At 40.2% G+C, this 26,020-nt stretch overlaps 1 protein-coding gene across 11 annotated transcripts in view; it reads right to left on the reverse strand.

Annotated features, from left to right (window-relative positions):
* STAU2 (staufen double-stranded RNA binding protein 2) overlaps positions 1 to 26,020 on the reverse strand; it is a 294,210-nt gene that overhangs the window by 233,653 nt on the left and 34,537 nt on the right. For all 11 annotated transcript variants that reach the window (XM_058668740.1, XM_058668739.1, XM_058668734.1 and 8 more), the window contains one exon: positions 14,651 to 14,810. In XM_058668740.1, coding sequence (XP_058524723.1) covers positions 14,651 to 14,810 — 160 coding nt within the window. The remainder of the gene's footprint in view (positions 1 to 14,650; positions 14,811 to 26,020) is intronic.

Here is a 26,020-nt window from a genome sequence, read left to right on the forward strand (position 1 = left end):
AAAAAGAGCAAGTTATTTCCTAGAACTACCCACCTAAAAGCAATGGCAGAGCCATGACCACAAGACACAGCCAGCATCCAAAGCTTGGTTTACAACTTCCATTTCTCTCTATCTCTTTCTCTCTCTCTCTCTCTCTCTCTCTCTCTCTCTCTCTCTCTCTCTCTCTCTCTCTCTCTTTCTCTCTCTCTCTCTCTCATACACACACACACACACACACACACACACATTTCTTGGAGATCTGTTAATTCCAACTCTGGACATGATACTGATAAATATAATAACCAAGCACTTACACTGCCTTTTCTGAATACACTATACTCACAGCAAACAGATGAGGGAAGAGTACTTCATTTATGAGCAATGGCTCAAAGTTCAGCTAATGAATGCAGAACAAATGACTTGCCCAAAAATCACCATTTTGCTAATTCTGAGTAAAGTAAATCTTTTAGGCAATGAACATCAACAAGCTGATAATCATTAAGCCAAATGTTAATGGGGAACCTGATGATGAGCTAGACTAATAACAGGATCCACTAAACTGAAAAAAATCTCAAACTAAGACAAGAAATTAAGTGCCTTTCTGATGTAGTATGATAATAAACTGCCTATACAGCAGTTTTGGCACCTTCCCCCTCAAGTCAAACCTAAATCTACACAGCTTCAAGTTTATCAGTTCACATGGAACAAAGGAGCCAGACAAACAAGCTGAATATCCCCACAGGTCTGGTATCAGCAAAGCCAAACAGCTGGAAAATTTTACAGGACAAATGAACAGTTTCTTTACCAAATAAACCGTATGGAAAAATAAAGAACAAGTTTTTGTATCTTTAAAGGGGCAATACCAGCCAAACTCAGAAGTAAAGGAATTTCCATTTAAGTTCAAATAAACCAATATTTTTCACATGAACTACATTATATGTAGGATCGGGCCTTGGGTTTGGGGGCAAGTGGCGCTCCTCACAGTGTGGTGGCTGTGGGGGGTGCACCTGCCGGGTCGGACCCAGTGCTGGGGGCTCACGCCAAAGACACTGCCGCAAGGCAGTGAACAAGTCCTCGGCCTCACCGAGGACCCAAGAGAGCTCTTTCCTCAGGGTAAGTGCACCATGAGGGAACTTGGGAACTGGGGTAAAATTCCTAGCTCCGCCCAGCTGCTAATATCTTGTAGCTGGGTAAGTTTGGGAGGGGTTCGGGCCTTGGGTTTGGGGACAAGTGCCACTCCTCACAGTGTGGCGGCTGTGGGGGGTGCCCCTGCCGGGTCGGACCCAATGCTGGGGGCTCACCCCAAAGACACTGCCACAAGGCAGTGAACGAGTCCTCGGCCTCACCCAGGGCAGCCAGTGCACCATCTGGTGCCAGGCTTTGCCTGCTGGCCGCCCAGCAGCCTGCTCTGGGGTTTTTTAAGATATGTTTGCTGCCTGGGGACACCCATGACTAAGTACAATTTTAGTGTAGGTGAGTAGTAAATCTTGGGTGATTCCCAGTGACAGGGTCATGGAAGTTTTAGGCATGCGTGGGGACTGAGACCTGGTGGTTTGGAGGGAAGTACCCAGGAGACAATTACGGTTAGTCAGATACACCAACCCAATTCGGAATACAGAAATGGCCTGTTTGCCTAGAACATCACTGATCGTCACATACCAGCCCACACCAATACTATGGATGGGGGACTCTTTGGCAGTGATGGGTACCATTACCCAAATGTTTGGTGGAGTGGTGGAGTGGTCACATTTGGCAGGGTCAAGACTGTATCCAGCACGCGAGAGAACTTGGTCTGGGGGTAGACTCTATGGGGTTGTGTGGGCCCAACCCTGTGGAAATACAAGCTCCCCTAGTTGGACACCCTAACAGGGTTGAGGGTCCCACCAAGGGGTGCGTGTGCTGGAATGGGGCTGCGTTCTATCTAGGAAACAGTTGCAGTCACCCGAGGCACTAGTGTGGGCTGGGATCGGATGCACCAGGCCAGTTCAGACCCCAACACCATCTGGTGGCATGGAGAACCAGGTTAGATGTGGGACTGACTAGGCTGGGTCTCAACCCCCTACTGAGCCATGTGTGAGCTGTATGTGGGTATGGACGAGACATGGCTGGGCTGAAACATCCAACAACAAGAACCAGAATGGGGTGAAAGCCAGCCGGGAAAAGCCACTGTTTCTGCTAGGACAGGAGGTGAACTGAGTAGGGTTGGCTCAAGGACCCCCTGGTATGTGCTAAATCTGGCATTGGGAGGGGTTCTGATGGAGGAGCCTGGGCAACTCCTCTAGCAGGACACAGTCCCTGCAGGTAAGAGCAAGAAGAATGATAGGAAACAGCCCAGAATAGGCCATGGAAAGTTTCCCACTGGCACACATTCGGCATGGGTCAGGGGCAGACCAGGCTGAATCAGTTCATGTCATCCACTGGCAAATCCGAACACCAGATCAGAGTGTGGGTTGAGCTGGGTTTGGTTGCGACAAAACCAGTACACATTATGGAATGCCAGGGTGAGGTTGCCTGTACTGGCTTTGACTGCAGCGCCCAACCAGCACATGTGAGATCCAGGAAGGGAGGGACAGAGCTGGCAGGGGGATTAAGGGGCTGGTTCCCTCGCCGGACAGCTATTCCCACTGGAGAGCATGGGCTGGGATGGGGACAGACCAGACTAAGCAAGGCTGCAACACCTGTGCGCTGCATGTGGACTAGATCAGGGAAAAGCCAGGCTGGGCTGATTATTCCTGTGGGTGCAAGCATAAGTTAGAGCGGGTGAGGGATGTTCGGGCTTGGCCGCAGCATCAGCTGGCAGAAGCTGACACTGGGGACTAATTCTGTCAAGTCAAACCACAGAACCACCAAAAGAGTGCGTAAACTGGGACTGAGAGAGACCTGGGAGGGAAAAGTGGGTTCCCCCTTCCTGGGTCACTAGTCCCGCGGGAGGGCATGAAAACTAGGATAGGGGCTGGGGTGGCTAGACAGAGAGGCACTCAACAACATCCGTGAGGGCTGGATGGTTGAGTTGGTTAGATGGAACTAAGCTTTAATACCCATTGACAAGTACAAGAGCCAAATGGGATGGGGGACAGACTGGTCTACTGCTACACATACTGGCAAACCAGGGTAGGGGGCGGGCCTGATGGGGGTTATTGTGGGTCGCCCCGACTAGGCTGCAGCTCCCACTGGTTGATGTAAGGGCCGAGTATGTGCTGGGCAGAACCAGACTGGACTGCAACACCCATTGGTTCCAGTGCAACTCGAGACTGAAAACAGAACCAACCCAGGAATTGCAACCACCAGCTGATTGGCGTGATGGACTGTGCCAGGCCCTGTGCTTGCTAGAACATACAAGAATCTGGTCTGGGAATACCTCAAGGTTTCTTTGGAGATCTCCCCAATCGAACTGCTGGACTCAGAACTCTAACCAAGAAAAGACAGAAGACAGAACAGGTCAATCATTCATCTCAGCTATATGTTGGCAGTGAAATATGGGGCAAACGGAGACTTTATGATGGACCATATCAATCAGTGGACGACCTCATCGAGCGAAACTGGCAGCGATTCATAACTGGAGAACTATTAAAACCACTTGAGCAAATATCTCAGAGCATGCCCCACATCCGGGACTTGGGGTGGGCGGGAAACCGGGTGGGGCTTCTCCCTCAATATCCCCCTTTACCTCAGATACATGATGGAAACAATATGGACATAATAGTATTATCCACTTCCCTATACCCCCTGAACCTTTTTTTTTAACTGCAATTAACTATGTAAAGATTGTCAACAATACAATAAAAAAATTAAAAATAAATAAAAAATAAATACATTATATGTGGAAGCCTGAATACTGGCTACCAGAGAAGGGGCAGACAGGATGGGTAATGAGTACAGGGAGAAGAATAACTGCTGATGTTACTTAGAACAACAGGATGACTATGGCTGACAACAACTGACTGTATATTTCAAGACAGAAAATAGAGTATGTTTAATGTTCCCAACACAAGATTTTTTTCTTAAAGTGATTGATATAATGATTACCCTAAACAAATCTGCTGGAAACCAGTTCTAGCAGAGTTCTGAGCTTGAGAAGTTTGTATGGAGTCAATGAGAATGAAGACATCAACCACTATAACGGACAACTCAAGAAAACTGCCTTCTTCTGGAGGGCAGCACAATAGGAAGGGGGAAGGGAAACCCCAATGCCTATTAAACTGCCTCATAAAATAATGATTAAAAGAAAAAGAAAACTGTCTTCTTTATTTATACAAAAATCCTCACAAGCTTTTGCACTAACATTCGATTGTTCTATTTTTTTACTTCATGATTAAGCAGTTGTTTTCAAAGATAATTCTGCAAAATATTATAATCACTCACTTCAAAGCAATCCATTATTCATTCTGACCTTGCAGTCACTGGGCTATACCCAGGAACTCTTCGGCTGGCAGCACATGCAGTTACATATTAATCAGTAATATGCTCCTACTTCATTTTTCTTTCTACAACTTATCTATCATTAAAAGGAACAGTATATCATAAAGTGAAAAATCTAAAGATCAAAAACAAAAAATTTTAAAAATAAAATCCCACTACAACTACAGACTTTACAACCCCATAATCAGTTTGAAAATATGTTTCTACAACATTAGTACAAATGTCTTTTAGTTCCTCTAGCCAAAAAGCCATGGAAGAGACCAAGACAGATACATTTTCTATCCTCAAAAGAAACTGTAAAAACAGGCTAACCCTTGGGCCCGGCAGCATAGCCTAGCGGCTAAAGTCCTTGCCTTGAAAGCCCCAGGATCCCATATGGGCGCCGGTTCTAACCCCAGCAGCTCCACTTCCCATCCAGCTCCCTGCTTGTGGCCTGGGAAAGCAGCTGAGGACGGCCCAATGCATTGGGACACTGCACCCGCGTGGGAGACCCGGAAGAGGTTCCTGGTTCCCGGCATCGGATCGGCGCGCATTGGCCCGTTGCGGCTCACTTGGGGAGTGAATCATCGGAGGGAAGATCTTCCTCTCTGTCTCTCCTCCTCTGTGTATATCTGGCTGTAATAAAATGAATAAATCTTAAAAAAAAAAAAAAAAACAGGCTAACCCTTAAGAAAACAGTAATTATATCACAACAGTTTCAGGGGCACAGTCATACAAGAAATGGGTTTCTCATCAATTTGGGGGATACTTATCACACCATTTCCCAGAAGACACACTACATGTCCGGGTGAGGTTCCAGGGCAATAGTTAGGTACACACTAAGGAATAGTTCAGGAACAGCATGGGCTCAACTTTACTCCTGTATGCATTAATTCTCATAAATTGTTAAAGGCCCACTCACCAAGACTTATTAATAACATTAGTTCCTAGGCTCACATCAGTTACAGAAACCATCTCACAAGGACAAAAAACACCTCAACAGATTTCAGAATTTTTTCACGGGGTAGCTGATGTCCATACAAAGGGGGTGAAACGGCACTGAGGTGGCTGGAGAAACAACTGACAGGTTTCGTCATACACTGGGAAGCTCCTAGCGGCCTTGCCAAGAGGGGAGCCGTTCTCTTGACATCTTTGTGTCATTCACCCCAACTGCGTAGTTCTCAGCACTAATCATTACACATTATATAAGGTGCTGAAATAAAATACCATATCCAATAAACATGTGATTATTCCACATCAGTTAAAACTGCAAAAAAAATTTTAATGACACAATGGAAATCCAAACTCCAAACTTTCAATATTAAAGAATATTGCTGGGGCAAGTGTGATGGCTCAACTTGGTAATCTTCCACCTGCAAGCACTAGTATCCCCTCTGGGCACCAGTTCATGTCTCAGCTGCTCTAATTCCCATCCAGCTCCCCTGCTTATGGCCTGGGAAAGCAGGGGAGGACAGCCCAAAGGTTTGGGAACCTATAACAGTATGGGAGACCTGGAGGAAGCTCCTGGTTCTCAGCTTTGGACTGGCTCAGCTCCAGCCTTTGCAGACACTTGGCAAGTGTACCAGTGGATGGAAGGTGTTTCTCTCCATCTTTCCTTCTCTCTGTAAAGCTGACTTTTCAAAAAAAAAAAAAAAAATCTTATTTTAAAAATTGTTTTCTTTACTAAATAATGATACTATTTGTTTAAGAGCCCTTATCTTAAAGTTCAGTGAGTAGCTTTGAAAATACACAGAACACTTCAAAAGTTCATGGAAAATGGAACTAAAAGGTAAGTTCTGCTGCAAAAAAATTTTTTTAATTCAGTTTTTTTCCCAGCACACATGGCCAGACTTTCTGATGATCCCTGGTACTTTATAAGTATTTATATATAAAGCACTATATCTTGAATTTGCCCCAAAATAACCAAACAAGATTGCCAACACAGATTAATAACTGTTGAAGCTGGTGTGGGCTACCGAGCAAAAGGTGAAAATTCCATAATGGAGCCAGCATTGGTGCACAGCAGGTTAAGCCATGACCTGTGATACTGGCATCCCATACAGGTACTGATTTGCGTCCCGGCTGTTCTACTTCGGATCCAGCTTCCTGTTACAGACTTGGGAAAGCAGTGGAAGATGACCCAGATTCCTGGGACCCTGCCACCCAAGTGGAAGGCCCACATGGAGTTCCAGGCTCCTGACTTCAGTCCTGGCCATTGCAGCCACTGTAGCAGTAAATCAACAGGTGGAAGATCTGTGTTTCCCATTTCTGTAACTCTGCCTTTCAAATAAATAAATAAGTCTTAAAAAAAAAAAAAATAGTTAAAAAAAAAAAAAAGATGTCCACATTCCACATCACAGTACCCAGGTCTGATTCTTGGCTTTGCTCCTGACTCTAGTCTCCTGCTTTCTGCCAACGCAGACACTGGGAGACAGTGGTGATAATTCAAGTAACAGAATCCTGCCACCCATATGGAAGACCTGGATTGAGTTCCTGGCTTCAGGCTTCCACCTCAATCCCCAACCAGCATGGTTATTTGGGGCTTAGGCCAGTGCAAGAGCTATCTGTCTCTCTCTCATTTTTCTCTGTCTGTCTCTTGAATATACTTTAAAGTGTAATGGAACCTGACACAAATACACAATTGTCATCTGAAACATTTACCAAATTGCTTATCTTATTTCTAAAGAATTGATGTGGGAACATTGAACAGCATAAGGTCAAGAATTAAATCAAAGTTAAGAAAAAGTGAGAAGGAAAAATAAAGAGAAAAGTAGGAAAAATGAAGAAGACAAAAGTTAATATTTTTAATAATAAATCTAATTAGTCTCAATCCCTAACTGAACACATACACTTATGGCAAAAGAGAAAGTCAAACACAGACAGACATGCATAAACTTGAAGCACACAGTTCAGTGTCTTATGCATGTAAACACTCAGGTGACTACCAACCAATCAGGATATAAATATGTCCATCAGCTCCTTCAGCGTGTCTCCAATCAATACTCACCTCCCCATATTACCCAATCTGACCTCTGGCACCACAGATTAGTCTACCTGCTCTTCTTTTCCGACTACTATTTTTTGTCTTCTTTCACTCCATATAATAACTTTGTTTTCATCTCTCAAGTTCTGCATATATTAAGCTTTTTTAAATCATTGAATAGCATCACACTGAATGAAAATAGCCCAATTTGTTTTTCCTGCTCCACAAGGAACATCTGGGTTGTTTCCAGGTTATGACTTTGACCACATTTTTATAATTCTTTTAAGATACATATTTAATGTAATCTCTTAATATATATGTTCATTTCTCTTGGGTATAAACCTAGAAGTGGCATTGTGGATCATACAGCAGGTTTATGTTTTAATTTTATTATAAATTGTCTAACAGCTGTCCAAAGATTGTTTTGAACCCCCACAGAACAGCCTATGCCTTTAAAAGCTTAAATTTTAAATTTCATAAAGATTTCCATTAATCATTAGTTTGTTATTTATCTAACATTTCATGTTGCTTTGATTTTATTATGCAATAATCAGTCACAAGTAGCTTAAATGCAAAAGCAGTGAGAAGGAAGAAGCTTGAAAGATGGTTTCCTCTGAGTAAGGCAATAAACAAGACTTCAATGTGCTGGGATGCACTGGTGGCATACACTATGCTTCCACCCTGTGATTACCTGGGCTTGACATTGCATAAAAGTGATGTTTCTGTATCTTCAAATGAATAATCTTAAATAAACTCCTTATTTGAAAGCAAGATTACAGCATGCATTCTTTTTCACAGAAATGTCATAAACTGGTCTTTGTAAAGCAAAAAAGTACAAGTCATGCTGAAAAGGCTTCAATCCCAAAGCAAAGCTTACTCATTTCTCCTACAAAACTTGGCTGCCACCCTGCCACTAGCATATCTTCCCTACCCACATAGTAACGCTTTCCCAAGAACCATTCACAGAAGAACTTGAAGCTGTGAGTGCTCCTCACACAATGCTATTTACTATGGCTTCCAGTGTGTGCACTGGACAAAGATTATAGGAAGATGATCATTATACAGGGTTCCTCATATAGCATAACTTCTAGAGTTGACAAACACATCAGTTTTTAGTGGTCACAGATACCTTAGGGAACATCTCTATATTTGATAGTGATAAATAGATGTGGTTAATCAGGTATATATACATACACAATAACAATTTTAGAACCCTGCATACAACAAGTGAAAGAAAAATGCCACAGCCAGTTTTCAAGCAACAATATACTCCCAACACTTCATGTAGCAAGTTAGTAAAGTTCCTGGATGCAGCATGCCTGTTCTACTTGTGACGCTGGCATCCCACATCAGAGTTCCACTGGCTCTGCTCCTGATCCAGCTCCCTACTCTTGTGCCTAGGAAAGTACCAGAAGTGACCCAAATACTTGGGCCCCTAAGAAACAGTACACTAGTTAGGTCAAGAAAACTACAGGGTAGCGTAGAACAAGTCAGCAAGCCAGCAGGTAAGAACTGACCAAAGAATGATGAAGAAGTATCAGGAGGAAGCAGAAGTTAGTCTGGAGGGGCCATGTCAATAGCCAGACCCAGGGTAACTTGAGCATCAAGATGACAGCACTAGGTAACGACAGAAACAGATTATAAATCCATTAAGTAGAAAAACACAGCAAGAGTCCACTCTGATATAAGGAAACAAGAAAATGAGGGAAAGGAGAAAGCTCTATCATTAGATACAATGCTAATTAACAATTGTAAAAAAAAATACTGGATCTGAACAAATTACTCTTTGTAACCTTCAGGGGCAATTATAAATTCAGACAAGAGCTTCCGATGGATGCTCAATCAGAGAAGCAAACAAAACTTGATGAGGAGAATATTTTTGTGTATTTATACAGTCTCAAAATATTTACTCAAAAATATTAATTGCTATTTCAGAACAAAACTATTCATCTATTCACCTTACAGCAAAGAAGCCTGACAGATATGCACCACCACAAACAAGAGTCATCACTAGCAGACAAAACAATATTGGGTGACTTTTAATATGAAGCCCTGAGACGAGTTCAAGTTGTTCCTGTGTTATTTATGCTGAGAACGCAAAAATCCTAAGGAAACGCCGAACTCAACTGAGGAACACTACAAACTATGCAGTCCTTTAAAATTCAAAAATGCCACATCAATGTGAAGCCCATAAACATCAAGATCGTAAAATATAAGGAAGACTGAAAAAATGTTCCAGATTAAAGTGGAATGAAACAAATGGTATGTACATGCATTACACAATCTTGATTAGATTCTGGACCCATAAAGGATGTTTTTGGAGAAAGAGTGAAATTTAACTCTATGTGGTAAATGATAATTCTGATCAACGTCAACTTCCTGAGAGAAAAGTATTATACACTTAGAAAATATATACTTAAGTTCTAAGGAGCAATGTGACATTTGGTCTATAATTTATTTCTAAATGGATCAGAAATGCTAACAGTGGGGAAATATGTGTGACAGTCTTATATGTATTATATGTACTTTTCTCTGTGAACTTCATGTAAATCTAAAATTACTTCCAGGGTTTGAAAAAAATTAAGGATGAGGAAAGTGCAGTAGTTCCATGGTATATTTGTAATTAACTGGAGGATCAATCACACCATAAACAAATTTAATTCTTCTCTGGGCTACAAATACTATTGAATCCCCATCTATTCACTGTGGAGTCAGGCGGGGACCTCTCTTCTACAAACCTCTCAATTCTGCGCTCCAGTCAACTAGTTAATAAGAAATGTGCTGCCATAGTGCCTTTTCTCATCCTTTCTTTCTTTCTTTCTTTCTTTTTTTTTTTTTTTTTTTTTTAGTTTTAGTTTTAGTTTTAGTTTTTCTTCCCCACTTATTGGAAAGGCAGTTACAGAGACAGAGAGAGAGAGACAGAGAACCTTCTGGCCGCTAGTTAACTCCACAAACGGCCAGGGCTGGGCCAGGCTGAAGCCAGAAGACAAGAGCTTTGTTCCTGGTCTCAGACATGGGTACAGACGCCCAAATACTTAGACCATCTTCTGCTACTTTTGCAGGAACACTAGCAGGGAGCTGGATCAGAAATGGAGCAGCCAGGATACATACCTGTGCCCATGTGGGATTCCAGTACTACAGGTAGAGCAACTTTCTTATTTCTTCAATTAAAAATAATCTTTTTTAAAAAGAATAAAAATTTATGTCTGTAGCCCACGTTTGACTTAATATATCAAAGGTATTCAACTGTCTTAGTACATTATATGTCGGAGAGAGAAAATTGTCTTTGTTTATTGCCTCTATGACAACTCACAGGAGACTTTTTTTATAATAAATAACTACATATTTTTTTAAAAATTGGAAAGTCAGATATACAGACAGGATTAGAAACAGGGAAGAAGATCTTCCATCAGATGATTCACTCCCCAAATGGCCGCAACAGCCGCAGCTGTGCGAATCCGGAGTCAGGAGCGAGGAGCCTCCTCTGAGTCTCCATGCGGGTGCAGGGTCCCAAGGCTTTGGGCCGTCCTCGACTGCTTTTCCAGGCCACAAGCAGCGAACTTGATGAGAAGCAGGGCTGCTGGGATTAGAACCAGTGGCCATATGGGATACAGGCATGTGCAAGGTGAGGACTTTAGCCACTAGGCCACCACGTCAGACCCAGAGACTTTTATTTTGTAGCTCCTAGTAGTTGTGTTCATTTGCCTACATGGTTGGCTACAAAGCTGAACATTCAGTGATCACCAGACTCTACATCACTGATTCCTGTCTACCTTTCCTCCAATGACCACTGCAATAAGAGGGAAAAGAAAACATTCAACTCGTGAACACAATTTCTTCTACAAAAAAAAAAAGACTTAGTCCTGACAAAAAGCCAACAGAATATCCATCTCATCAATTAGAAAATTTATTTCTTTTTATTTAAAGATTTATTTATTTTTATTGGAAAGGCAGATTTACAGAGAGGAGAGATAGAGAGGAAGATCTTCCATCTGATGATTCACTCTCCAAGCAGCCGCAACAGCCAGAGCTGAGCCAATTTGAAGCCAGGAACCTGGAGCCTCTCCCAGGTCTCCCACACGGGTGCAGAGTCCCAAGGCTCTGGGTCGTTCTCAACTGCCCTCCCAGGTCACAAGCAGGGAGTTGGATGGGAAGCGGGGCTGCCAGAATTAGAACTGGTGCCCATATGGGATCTTGGCGCATTCAAGGCGAGGACTTTAGCTGCTAAACCACAGCGCCAGGCCCAAATACTTATTTCTGTTTCTACAGCACCTCTAGGTACTCAGTGTTGTAATATTGCCTTCTTATATATTTCTTCATGACCTAACTTCTACATTTCTTAATGTATTCAGTCTACTGCTGAATACTTTACAACTTTTGTTCCATCTCATCTGACCCTGAAGGCAAATTTTTATTTATTTATTTGCATTTTATATAAAAGCTTTCAGGATTCTTATATTACACTGCCTTATGAGAAGTCTATTTTCTCAAATCCTCAAAGAAATATGAAAAACAATTATTTTCTAGGTACTCTGCTCTCACTTAAACCAATTAATTTTCCACTATACTAGTTTTCAAAAGAAGCTTCTATGCAAGGTGGCTTTATTTAACTGTAATTGCTATCCCTAGTCCAAGTGGAGTTACTGAAAATTTTGAATAGATTACATTTATTTTATAAAAATAATATTTAATAAAAATATAATAATATGATAAAATATTGTTATATTATATTATAATATTATTAGAATAGTATATATGATACTATAATAAATATAATAATATATAAATATAATATTTAATAGAAATAATAAATTAGTCTTCATTAAAATAACAAAGTACTGATCATCAAAATGCACAATTAAGAGTATAGAAGTAATACATGTATCTGACAATGGATGAATTCAAAATAAGAATGTAGCAAGCTAACAAAATTAAAAATGTAAAAGACAATGTTAACTTTTATATGGGAAAAACATTCCAATCAGAACTTTACAATAGAAACTATCCTAATGCTAATATGCATGACACCTTGACAGGCACAGAGTGCTTCAACAAACACCTTGATCAGTTGTTAGGAAAACATAAATTACAGCCACTATCAAGTGGATTACTATTCACTATTAAGGTGAATTACCACGATACACTGCAGCACAACAGCTAAAATTTTAGAGGGAAGATACCACATGTTGACAAGAATGTGGAAAGCTATCCTACTGGTAACACCGCAAACTGTTACTATTTGATTTATGTCAACATTTTCAACTCTAGGTGCATTTCCAGCAGAAACACACACATACAAGAATATCCCAAGCTGGGGGGGGGGGATCTAAATAATCTATCAACAGTATACTGGAGAAGTAAATTAATGGTATTGTCACGTAATTAAATACTACTTAGCAATATAAACACAACATGGCTCTATCTTGCAAATATAATATTAAGAAAAACAAGTTCCAAGGAAAGACTTTAATCTATGATTTCAACAAGCAACCACAACTAATGTAGCAAAAGTAAGAACAGCAGTTTCCTTTCGAGTTGTTTCATAAAACAAAAAGATCGTGACAGAGGCCACTGAGGCAATGTGAAGCCTGAGGCCATGAGTTCAGAGCACAGAAATTCACCAAGCTCTACAAGTGTAATCTGTGTGTAACATTACACTAGTCATCCCCTCTGCTCACTGCACCTTCGCCAGAAGAGATGATCATCTCCAAGGACCGTGTAAACTTCCCTGTTTTCGTCCTCCAACTCTTGCTGGGCTATTCACTGCTACAGTGCTCTACATGGAGACCTGAACCAAAGCTCAGCACACAGCTGCCGCTGCTTTACTTCACCTGCTTTGGAGGGTTGTTGTGTTCCACTCCACATGCAGCTCCACAGTGCGGTCGAGCAGGGCTGAGACCAGATGTGCACGTAATTCTCAAGGTACCTGAGTATTTTTCTTACCTCAGTCATAACCTATGGCAACAATTTCCTAGCTGACCCTGCCGTTAGTATCCTCTGCCTTCCATTCACATGTGAAAAAGAATTTCCTAAAATGCATCATTCATTTGGTCATAAATATTATTTTCCCCAAACTATAAAGTGTAATTTCATAGGACAGGTTTCAATTTCATAACAATCTACTCTCTAAATACATCTCCACTCTTATCTCTTACTAATCATTTACCTCCTCCAATTAAAAGCATCTATAAAAATTTTACCAATCCCGTTGTCTGGATTCCCACTTCAGTCCCGTAATCCAAAGAATTGTGAGTCTAGAATATCCTTTCTTTCCTCTACCCCTGCTTACTCTTTTTTCAAGGCCTCTACCTACTTCAACTCCTTCAGTTTATGCTGCTCACTAGTTTTAATACTGACACTATTAATATTCACTTGGTACTTAACCGTCATGATTAAGTTGTGTGCTTATGTATAAGACAAAGATGTTTACAGAAAAAGACAATGTTTAATTACCTGAGACATGTAAAAACAAGTGCCTAATAAATAATGGGAGTGGTGGGATAATAATGATCACCCATCAATCTAGAGTTTCAAAAATTATAAATGAGACAGCCTCCTACCAAGTTCAAACATAATTACTATAATGATGTTTGGCTTATTTAAGCTTACTAAATGAATGAATCAGTTGGATATAAGATCAGGGACTAGCATGGAAGAGAGAGAATTCAGGACAAAGCAGGCCATGAAAGAGCAAACCATCTAAAGAAGTGCCTACATGATCTGGTTATGAGCCTAAGCACACGGACTACAATGGAACAAACCAGATCACTGCAAGCTAGCAAAATGGATTTTAACTCCATCCCAAAAATGTCTAAGGTGATATTAACATTCATCAGAAGGTAAATAATTGAATGAAAAAGTTAACAAGTAAACAAATAAATACATGACGGATAGCTTATATGAACTTCATTAACTTGAAATTATCAATCAACACACAACATCCAATACAATTCTATTATGGTAGGTTATATAATGCTGTTGACATCTTAGGTTTCCAAGAATGGCTATTTACTTAGCAAAAATCACTATCAACTATTTTCTGTGTTTTATATTCACATTTTAGTCAACATTTAAAAAGTAAAATATATATCTTTATATATCGACTAAAAAAACTTTTTAAAATAACTGCAATTATTTACCTCATTTTCTCACCTTCAGCTATTATTCAGTTGTCAAGAATACATGTATGTATACACACTATTAATACTGACTGTGCAAAGGCCTGCTATATAAATGGAATACAAAGAGAATATACACATACAACATGACAGAGGGAAGTCAGTGCTGTACCTGGATTATTGTTAACGTGACTTTTGGGTGGTTTCTGCACCGGTTTGGGAAGCGTAGACTCAGTCAGGGCTTTATTGGCAACAGCTTGTTGGGCCTTCTTTATACTGCTCCCTTCTGATTCCCATGTCTGCTCGCCAAGACTCAGCTGCACCGAGAACATCTTAGAAAACAGAAACAGACAAAGAAAACATTTAAAATTCTTCAGGAAATAAAAGAAGCCGTCAAAGAGAAAAACAAATAACCCCCACAGAATCAGAATTTTAGAGCTAGCAGTGACCTTAGAGATTATCTGAAACAAAAGTGTTATTCTACCTTGCCAAAGACTGAGACCAGGCCAAATTCTGTTCTTTACTATCCAAAGACCTAAGTGCAGCTCTAACCATGTATTTCAGTAGACTAAATCAAGAACTCTCTTCTCTAAACAAAATCACATTGTTAACATCACCAAACAGTCCTCCAAAAAGTAAAGAGTATGGACTAGAAACTGTTAAAAACAAAAGGCAGCGGGGAGGGAGAGACAGCACAATGGCACAACTAGTTAATTCTCCACCTGCAAACGCTAGCATCACATATGGGCACCAGTTCACACCCCACTCCCAATCCAGCTCCCTGCCTGTGGCCTGGGAAAGTACTGGAGAATGACTCAAAGTCTTGGAACCCTGCACCTGCATGGGAAACCTGGAAGAAACTACTGGCTCCTGGCTTCAGATCAGCTCAGCTCCGGCCATTGCAGCCATCTGGAGAGTGAACCAGTGGATGGAAGATCTTTCTGTCTCTCCTTTCTGTAAATCAAGCTTTCCAATAAAAATAAACAAATCTTAAACAAACAAACAAAAAAAAAACCAAGCCAAAAGGCATAGTCTCCAGAAAATCTAAAATCTAAAATCTAAAATCTAATTATGGGGTAGAGTTAAGCCAATGCCTGAGATGTCAGCAAACCACCTAAGAGCTGGCTCATGTTCCAATTGCTCCACTTCCAATCCAGCTAGCTCCCTGCTAATGTCCTGGGGAAGCAGGGTTGGGCTCCTGCAAAACATGGGAGATCTGAAGGAAGTTCCCAGTGGCTGACCCCAGCCCTGGCCACTACAGCCATTTGGGAAATGAGCCAGTTCTGCCTCTCCCTCTTTCTGTGTAACTCTGTGTTTCAAATAAATAAATCTTTATTTACATAATTTTAAACATAATTTTATAATATAGTCAACAGGCACACAACCTTATCAAATATTATATCATCAAGAAGCTTTCAATCCTCAAGATGATAGATAGCAAATTCTCTCCATTTTAACTTCATAGATATTTCTCCAATGGTCCTCTTCTCTCCGGCAAGAATGCCACATTGAATACAGCCTGCTACCATCTTTAGCAATAATCTCCCAATTGATTACAGCTAAAATGATCATTCTAAAAATTCAAATTTAATTGCATCACTGCAATTATCACCATCTTAAAATCTTTCTGTTTCAAATTCAGCTTGGCACAAAGGTTCTACCTGTCTATCCTCATTTCATATAACACCCTTCCCCCTGCTCATCCTAAATTCTGTACATATGATTCCTGAAAACTATTGATTACCTTTAAAATCTAGGGTCAAGTTACAGGATTTCTATACAAATGTTTTACTATTACTTATTGCTTATTACTCTGTAGTATTAATACAGTCCTATTTAGTAATTATAAAAAAAATCTTTACAGAAAGGAGATGAGGTAGACAATAACTTAACCAAGTGATTCAAATTAGCACCTCCAATAATTGTAAAGATTGAAATCATGTGCCTCCTTATAGGATCAAGTGAGACACACATATCAACAACTATGTGCTATTCTCAGCAAACAATGCTTAACCTGAACCCAACTATGGGAACACAAACAGATTTCATTTGTGGGCCATTCAGTAAGACAACTGGCTTAGGCTCCAAAAATGTCAATACTGTGAAAAGAAAACCCAAAAGAATGAAGGCTATTAAAAGATGTTAGAGAAAAATGAAAAGACAAAATACAAAAAAATGACTTAATTAAAGATATAAAAGACATTAAGAGAACCAGAAAAACTTGACTATATGGATTATGTTTTAGTTTGAACATTTTGGTTTGGTGCAAATTTAACACCAATGCTGAGAGGTAGAAACCTGCAGAGGTCATCAGGTGCTAAAGCATCTGCCTCATGAATGGTAAAAATAGGTTTTAATCAAGAGAAAAGAAAGAAAGTGAGTTTGGCCTTCTCCAGCCATTTAGAACTCACATTACCATGCCACCATGGATGAGGCAACAAAAAGACCCTCGCCAGATGTGGCCCCAAAGCATTTGACTTCACAGTCTCCAAAATTTAGGTTTAGCAATCTGGTTTTGCTAAAGAGACACAAAACAGACCAAGAGAAATTACAGACTTAAAAATATGAAGGCAGTTCAAACTGTTTATGGAAAATCAAACTGAAAGAAATTTGAGGACAAGCTATTTTGAAATTTATTTAACTTGAGACAGAAGGATGAGGAGGGACAGAGAAGGGGAGTGACCAAAGGGAAGAAAGAGAGAAGGAGAATATGAAGGTACACTCTCTGCCACTGATTCACTCCCTGAACACTCTCAACATGCTGAGAGCATTCTGGGCTAAAGCTGGGAGATAGGAACTCAATCCAGGGTACACAGATGGGTGGCAGAAACACAATTGTAAGAGTTATCACCACCGCTTCCCATCAGGAGATAGACTTAGGGATTATTAGGAACCAAACCCACGTACTCAGATATGAGACACCAGTGCCTCAACTACTAGGCTAAATACATTCCCATCTCGCAAATTAAAGTACCCTCAGAAAAAAAACACCTTTTTAGTCTTACATCAAATTAAGGATAAAGTGTCATAGCTGAAACTGACTTTTAAATTGATCAAGGAAAAAACTGTCAACATAGAGGAAACAAGAAATAAAGTAATATGACAAACACTGATGATCAGTGACTCTGAAAGACACACGAATGGTGACTGCTTACTCTGATTTTTTTCCTATAGATTTTGATCTTTCAAGTTTAAAGTTTAAAAACATTTATCATTATTTGAAACTTAAACTACATAGCTTCCTGTCAAAAATGGTTAGTTTTACTTTCATTCTGATTCAGTTTAAAACATATATCTAATATATATCTAAAATGATTTCTCAGTGACGAGCTCATTAAGAAAAAAATGCTACTTAACAAAGACTCTAGCCACAGAAGAAAATGTAAAGGTCTTAACATCACAACATAAGTAATACAGATCACATATGCTTAAAAACAGAAATACAGGGTCACAGCTGGCTAATCATCTACCTACAAGCACTGGAATCTCAAATGGGCTCCAGTTTGTAATCTGGCTGCTTCACTTCCCATCCAGTTCTCTGCTTATGGCCTGGAAAAGCAGGTTTGTATGGCTTAAGTCCTTAGGTCCCTGTACCCATACAACAGACCCAGAAAAAGCTCGTGGTTCCCAGCTTCAGAGCGGCTCAGCTCTGGCTGTTGCAGCCATTTGTGGAGCAAACCAGTGGATAGGAGATCTCTTTGTTTCTCCTTTCCTCTCTGTATAACCTGCCTTTCAAAAAATGAGTAAATTAAAAAAATAAAACAGAGAAATATCTACTATGAATAATAGACTTCAAGATTCGTGGTGTTATGGGGTGCAGCCTGTGATAGCCAGCACCTATTGACAGTGGGCAAATGAAATTTGGCTGTGTCCCCCAACCTCTGTCCTGAAGGTGGGTCCTAACAGCAATGGAATAGTAATTGCATCCTCAACCACTTCCCCCACATCCTAAATGAGCCAGGATATTGGAGGTCCAATTAGTCTAGGTGTTTTTAGCTACCAGCCCAGTTCCTGTTCCTGTCCATCCTAACGAGCACTAATCAACTCTTTGGCCCACAACACTTAGGTATTTGCTCCTGCCTACCTGTGACTCACCTATCAACTGAGAGGGGACGGTATTGTGTTGTGTGTAACCACTCCCCTCACAAGCCCCTTTAAAAGGCCCATGAAGCAGGGGCGCACTCTCTTTTTCTGGCCGGGTGCTTCCATTACTCTGGCACCTTGACTCTTGGCTGGCCCAGGACAGGTAATCCCTTGAGCATGGTCCCTGTTTTCTGCTTAAATAAGGCAATGGTTATAATAATGTTGTTTCTGGTTTGTGTACTATCTGGAGTTCCAGGAGGGGTGAGGCCTAGCAGTAGTAGAATGTGGGCAGAGAAGCCAAGGAAAGGTGAATGTCTGCAGCTTTGTGTGTCCAGGTTCTTTGTGAGTGTGTCCAGGTTATTTGTTGCTTGTCTCTTAGGATAACATATATTGTTGGGGAAGCTGGGACATAGGTCTTCAGCTTAATGGATAGACTTCAGGATGATGACCGTTTGTTTCTTTTGGGATTATGACTGGTTAGATTATGATTAGGTGGATTGCTGTATGGACTTGTAATTTGCTATTATGCTCTGTTGTCTTCAAGCTTGATTAATAAAGACTCCTTAATAAACCTTAAACATGTCTGGTGTGACTTCACTCGCACCCCACAACAGTGGCGGTATCAGAAAAGCACATTAAATTAATTCTTGCATGTCTCCAAACTTGACCTATTTAAACTATTATCAATAAATCTATTGTCCATTACATAATTCCACAATTTCAAGATATAAAACATCATCTCTCCATATCATCTCCTCCAAATCAGTTCACACTCCAAAGTAAACTATCAATTATTCTTAAAAGTCCAGGTTCAAAATCTTAATAGCTTATTTACCCTTGCTTAAACACTCAAATCTCAAAACTACTCTTTGCAATTTCTACTGTCACCACCTTAATCCTAGGCCCTGCTTTACCTCCTAGGTTCTAATCCCCCTACCCCTTAATCATCCAGATGTCACCATCTTTCCAGTCTCAAAGCCAACACCTAGTGGTCTTTCTGGTCTCATTCACGTCTCTCTCCACTTCCTCTGGTATTCAATTATCAAACATTTCATTCAACTTCAATAGAGTTGGGAACTTTAAAATAACAGCTAGTAAATTAGAAGACAGGGAGACTCAGACTTGAGACTACCATCTGAAAGGGGGCAGTCCTGTGGGAATGTGTAGTTATTATCATAAATGAGTTATATAGGATAGTTGCTATACTCAGAGTCAGCTAATGAGGGAAACTCTCACATACTTAGTATCAGAAGTAAAGTGCTGAGTATAGAAAAACAAGTTTTGTTTACCTTCCTAAAGCAGTTTCCTTAACATCAGACTTTCCCCTAATCAAGCTTCCTCAGCTCTGTCAACATGAACATTCTGTAAAACACAGATGTCTCCAAATCAGTCATCTGGCTTTCTATGACTTTTCTTAAGGCGCCCACTGTAAGGCAATGTTTAGTATTATCAAGAGGAAAGTCTGGAGACAATGAATCACAGGTCTCCCATTTACTATGTACAACATTGGAAATTGATTATTGTGTTTTCTTCTTTAGTGAAAAAGTACTAACAAAAACACGTAAGATGATTGTGAAAATGAAAACAAAACAATGAGGCTGGTGTTGTGGCACAGTGTGTGGAGCCTCCCCCTATGGTGTCAGCATCTCATATGGACCCAGTTCATGTCCTGGCTGCTCCACTTCCGATCCAGCACCCTGCTAATGGCCTGAAATGGCAGCAGAGGATGGCTCAGGTCCTTGGGTCCATGAACCTACATGGGAAACTCAGGGAAGGCACCTTGCTTCTGGCTTCAGATAGGTCCAGCTCTGGCCATGGTTGCCATTTAGGGGAATGAACCAGGATGGAGAATCTCTCCCCCCAACTCTCCTCTCTGTTAATTCTATCTTTCAAATAAAAGTAAAAAACTTAATTTAAAAAGTGAAAACAAAGTGGTGCAAATGGCATGCTACCTACCAAAAATTAAATGAGTTTCACGTTTTTCGTATTTCCAAAGTATCTCATTCTTGCAAAGTGTGAAAAATTCCAAAATCTAAAATACTCCTGGATGCTAAGAATTTTGGGTAAAGACTATATACAACATGCATTTAACATAAGATAAAGCACATTTTAGAGTAAGAATTATTACTTATTATGTGACAGTCGCTGCATAAAGACAAAAGAGAAACACAGGCTCAAAAAAAATGAAGCAAAAACTTGTAGAATAAAAACAGAATATTCAAAATCAAAGACAGAGATTCAATCTTTCCTCTCAATAATGGACATAAAATGCAGGGCCCGGTCTCCCAAGGGTCAATCCCACAGCTTAGCTTGTTTCTCAAGGGGTAACAGGATGTGCAATCTTGGCCTGATACATTTTAGCCCCTGGTTTGACCACAAGTTCCTGCTTCCCTGCTTCTCATTTATCAAGATGCCCCCCAGGGGTCTTAGGAGGTGCTTCAGCATTGGAAAAATACTGGGAGGAACCAGAGGGCATAAAAGGCAGACTGCAGTTTAATAAAGCGGCATTCTCTTTGCCGAATGACCCAGTGCATGTTGTCTTCTTTGTAACCCTAGTCCCTCCACTCGACTTGGGGTACACAGTGATGCGGGCGTTGCCAACAATACAATAAGCAGATAATCAGAAAGAATATACTAGACCTGAACAACATTTCTACCAACATCATCTGACTAAAATGTTTAGGACACTGAAAACAAAAAGAATCTACATTTGTTCTCCATTTGTCACAGAGCTTATCACAAAATAGATCATATTCTGGGCCATAAAACACACCTCCATGAATATAAAAAATTCAACTCAAACAAAGTATGTTCTCTGACCAAAACAGACTAGAATTACAAAGCAGTAACAGAATGACCTCTGGAAAATCGCAAAATATTTGGAAACAAAATACATATCTAAATAACCCCTGGTCAAATAAGTTATCGAGAACTTATTATTAAATAAGTAATCAACAGGGCAGTCAGCAGACACTCTGACAGTGCAGGTCAAAATGTTTTTGTGGTATCCTAAGAAATATATTTGGTTTCTATAAAGGAGTTCCTGTCATGACTCTTAAAACACAGAAGAATTTTTTGAGTCAACAGCAGTCTTTTATCATTCACAGCAAACCCTTGTGACAGCGTCTGTTTGTGATAATTATGTTATCTAAGTATGACTCCTATATGGCCAGCCACCAGAAAAAACAATGATCAGGGCATTCAAGGCTGGAACTCTTGAGACTCACCCATCAACGTGGGGATGCTAGTTATCAAGGTCTATAAGAACTCTCAATGAGGGCTAGGTGAGCTTCTGGTTTGCTGAACACAGGAAAGCGGTGGGAGGGCAGAGCCACTCATCTTCCTGCCCCCTACTCAGCACATCCATCTCTTCATCTGGCTGTTCACCTGTATCCCCTGCAATACCCTTTATAGTAAACTACTGAACATAGTGAAGTGGTTTTCTAAGTTCTTGGAGCTGTCCTAGCCAATAAATCAAACCAAAGAAGAGGATTCACAGGAACTCTGTAGCAAATTCTTCCTAAGTATGGTGACAATATACTACTTGAAACTAGGCTATGAAGGGGAAAGTCTTATGGCACTGAGTCCTAACCTGTGGTATCTGACACTGTCCACACATGTGTATATTGGTGCCAGCACAGATGACAAGGTCTAAGGGCATTTGAGGTGGGACTTTTCAGGGGGACCCCAGCTAGACCACTTGATTCCCAACCTTATACAGATATGTAGTCCAATCCTGGGGCATATATTGTAGGATGGGGCCACCGCAGTTGCTGACTCCTGTGCAAGAACAGAGAGCATACCCAGATACACATGAAAAACAAGACTGCCAGCTCATCTTAGCCAACATAGGACTTCAAGTACCTATTTAAAGGATGGAAAGAAGGGCAGTAGAACAACGCTCTAAGGCAGCAAGCACCCAGTTCTGTGGACACACTGGGACAGACATAACAGCCAACAGGTCAGTTGATAGAATTTCTCACCTCTGGTGCATAGAAGCTGACAACTTCTCAGAACACTCAAAACCACTCAAGTAACACCCTCAGAACATTCCCTCCCTCCCCATCAGGGTTTCTAGGGCAACATCAAACAGTGGTCTCTGTCCCTGGGGAATGATGTAGTCTGACAGCAAAAAATACTACATTTTCTCTGCTGTCCCCACCCCCACAGACACAGGAGGGAAAACAGAAACATTCACCTCATCTACCTTCCCCCCAACACACACTGACCTTCATCCTAATCGGAGGCCTACAGGGGTCTACAACCCCCTCAACCTTTTAGATAAATATGTTTTAAAAAATTAAAAACAGGGCCCTGCTGTGGCCTAGCAGATAAAGTCCTTGTCCTGAACGCACCGGGATCCCATATGGGCACCGGTTCTAATCCTGGCAGCTCCACTTCCCATCCAGCTCCCTGCTTGTGGCCTGGGAAAGCAGTCGAGGACGGCCTAAAAGCCTTAGGACCCTCCAGCCGCATAGAAGACCCAGAAGAGGCTTTTGATTCCTGTCTTCAGATCAGCTCAGCTCTGGCTGTTGCAGCTACTTGGGAAGTGAATCATCAGATGGAAGATCTTCCTCTCTGTCTCTCCTCCTCCCTGTATATCTGATTTTCCAATAAAAATAAAATAAATCTTAAAAATGAATAAATAAATAAGTAAATCCTAAAAATTAAAAAAAATTTTTAAAAAGAAAGATCTCAAATAAATGACTTTAGCTTATACCTTAAACTAGGAAAAGAAAAACCTAAATCCTAAGTAACCATAAAGAAATCAATAAAGATCAAAGTAAATATTAGCAAAATTGAAAACAGAAAAACAACACAAAAGGAAAACACTGAATGAAACCAACATCTGGCTTAATACAAAGACCAATAGAATTGATAAACTACGAGCCAGATTGACTATGGAAAAAAGGATAAATTACTGAAGTAAGGAATAACAACAAAAAAGATGACGTAACTAAATAATCTGCAAGTATTTTTAACAAGTTTGTAACAATAGACCGAGCAACTTAAATTCCTTGAGACAACTATGAAAGACGAATGCCTTGAAGGAGATAAATTCAAGAATCAGATGCCCTCTTCATGCTGAACAATCTAAGCAAAGGAAAAACAGGAAAGAATTTCCTTGATCGAATAAAAGCTAACAAAGTCTTCATCCAACATCACAATGCAGAAATACTAAAGAGTTTTCCAGAAAATCAGAAATAACACAAAAATGACTACTCTTGCATTTTACTCAATATGACAGTGTAGGAAAGAAAAATCAAAAGACATCAGATTGGAAAGGAAGTTTTTAAACTATCTTTATTCAACAATGGCATCTAACATACCAATAAAATCATTACATTCAAATAAAATTTTTATAGTAAAGAGACTGATGTATGAGTTTAGCAAAATGCAGGAGTTTAGATCAATATGCCAAAACTTAGGTACTTACTAGCAATTATCAAAAAAAATAAGAAATTTAATTTTGAAACCACCACCACAAAAAATACCACATACCAAAACACAAACTAATGAAAAAATGTAAAATGTTTGCCCAATAAAAACCACCAAATATCACTTGAAGAGGCCAAAACATATATAAATAAATTATATAATTTGTTGAGGTGAAATACTTGATTTTGCTAAGATGCTAAATCATCCTAAATTAAACTATATATTCATGGCACTATTACTCATAATCTTAACATAATGTTTTTATAGAAATGAGAAAGTTAACTTAAAAATTCATGTTAAATGGAAAAGACATAGAACAGCCAAATGATGCTGAAAGAGACCAAGGGCTGACACTGTAAGAATTAAAAAACTAGTAACTAAGTGGTATATTAGCATAAAGACAGAAAAATGGGTCAGGGGCCTTTACTGTGGCACAGTGTGTTCAGCTGCCATCTATACTGTTGGCAAGCCATATGAAGGCCAGCTGGAGTTCCATCTGTTCCACTTTAAATCCCACTCCATCATAACACACCTTGGAAGGTGATGGCCAAGTACTTGGGATACCATCACCCACAGCAGAAACCAGGGTGGAGTTGCAGGTTCCCAAATTCAGCCATTTGGGTAGTAAACCAGAAGATGAAAGATCTTTGGCTCTTCCTCAATCTCTGTAACTCTGACTTTCCAAATAAAATAAAATATTTATATAATAATAATATCTTTTTTTAAACGCAAAGGAAAATGCAGGATAAATGTTACATTAATCACTTTTAAGAATGACAATTATCAGTTGTCATACATTGTTCAGATTCTGTGATACCCAAGGAAGCAAAGAGGAAAACAGAAAGTGTGTAAACACAGGTCACCACGTTCCATCAAGGAATGCAGAATATGAGAAATCGTTCATCATCCTGAAGATATTAGCTTCTGTCCACTGTTCCTCAAATCTTGGTGTATTTCTCAGCTTTAAAAATATCCCCATATCTGGGCTTCATTCAAGACAAATTAAATTTCTTGGAGTGATATTTAAGCACAAGGTTTTTTTAGGTCTAATTATTTTTATTTTGAAAGGCAGATTTGCAGAGAGAAGGAGAGACAGAAAGAAAGATCTATCTGCTAATTCACCCCAAAGGGCTGCAACAAATGGACCTGGTGCAGATCCAAAGCCAGGAGCCCCCTCCAGGTCTCCCAAATGGGTGTGCAGATCCCAAGGCTTTGGACCATCCTCAATTGCACTCTCAGGCCACAAGCAGGGAGCTGGATGGGAAGTGGAGCAGCCAGGACATGAACCGGCACCCATATGGGATGCTAGCACTTAGTCAACTGAGCCACCGCATCAGTCCCAAGGCATAAGTATTTTTTAAAGTTCCATGGTGATTCTGACACACATTCAATATGAGATCTACTACTACAAGTTTATGTGGGAGTAGGCAATGGAGGGGCAGGGCTTATATATGCATGTGGTTTTGCATAAGTGCACACCTGAGAATTCCATAATTATAATTAATTGATGTTCCAAGAAAATTACTGAGCATTGACTAGGTTTAAATTTTTCTTACAATAGATTATCATATATTTCATTAAAATACATTTTTGTCTCACTTAAAGCCTCTCACAGATATGCACTTTTTTCCACTAAAAGAATCCAGACTTAGATATTAGATATTAGATATTAGCCATTAGAGTTAATATTACTTAACTATAACTATGTTTCTGGTACTCACTCTTTCAGAGTGAGCTATAGGTTAAATGGAGTAATCTATGGCCGAAGTACTCAGAATGTAGGTGGACAAAAGGCACCTTCAAATCTCTGCAAAACCCAAGGAAATCCTGGGACTGTCTAGGGATAAGCAGTATCTGTAAGATCCGCTGGAGTCCACTTTCACTGCAACAAACCTATTCAGCCATTGAAACCTGGGCAGTGAGAAGACACAGACACCACGTTAGTTCACAAGGTCCTCCAAAACTAACAAAGGCTTCCCAAAGCATCCTAGTGAAATGAAAATCCTCCTGGACTAATCCA

The sequence above is a fragment of the Ochotona princeps genome, chromosome 9 (assembly GCF_030435755.1).
Source record: "Ochotona princeps isolate mOchPri1 chromosome 9, mOchPri1.hap1, whole genome shotgun sequence".
In the NCBI taxonomy this organism is placed as follows: domain Eukaryota; kingdom Metazoa; phylum Chordata; class Mammalia; order Lagomorpha; family Ochotonidae; genus Ochotona; species Ochotona princeps.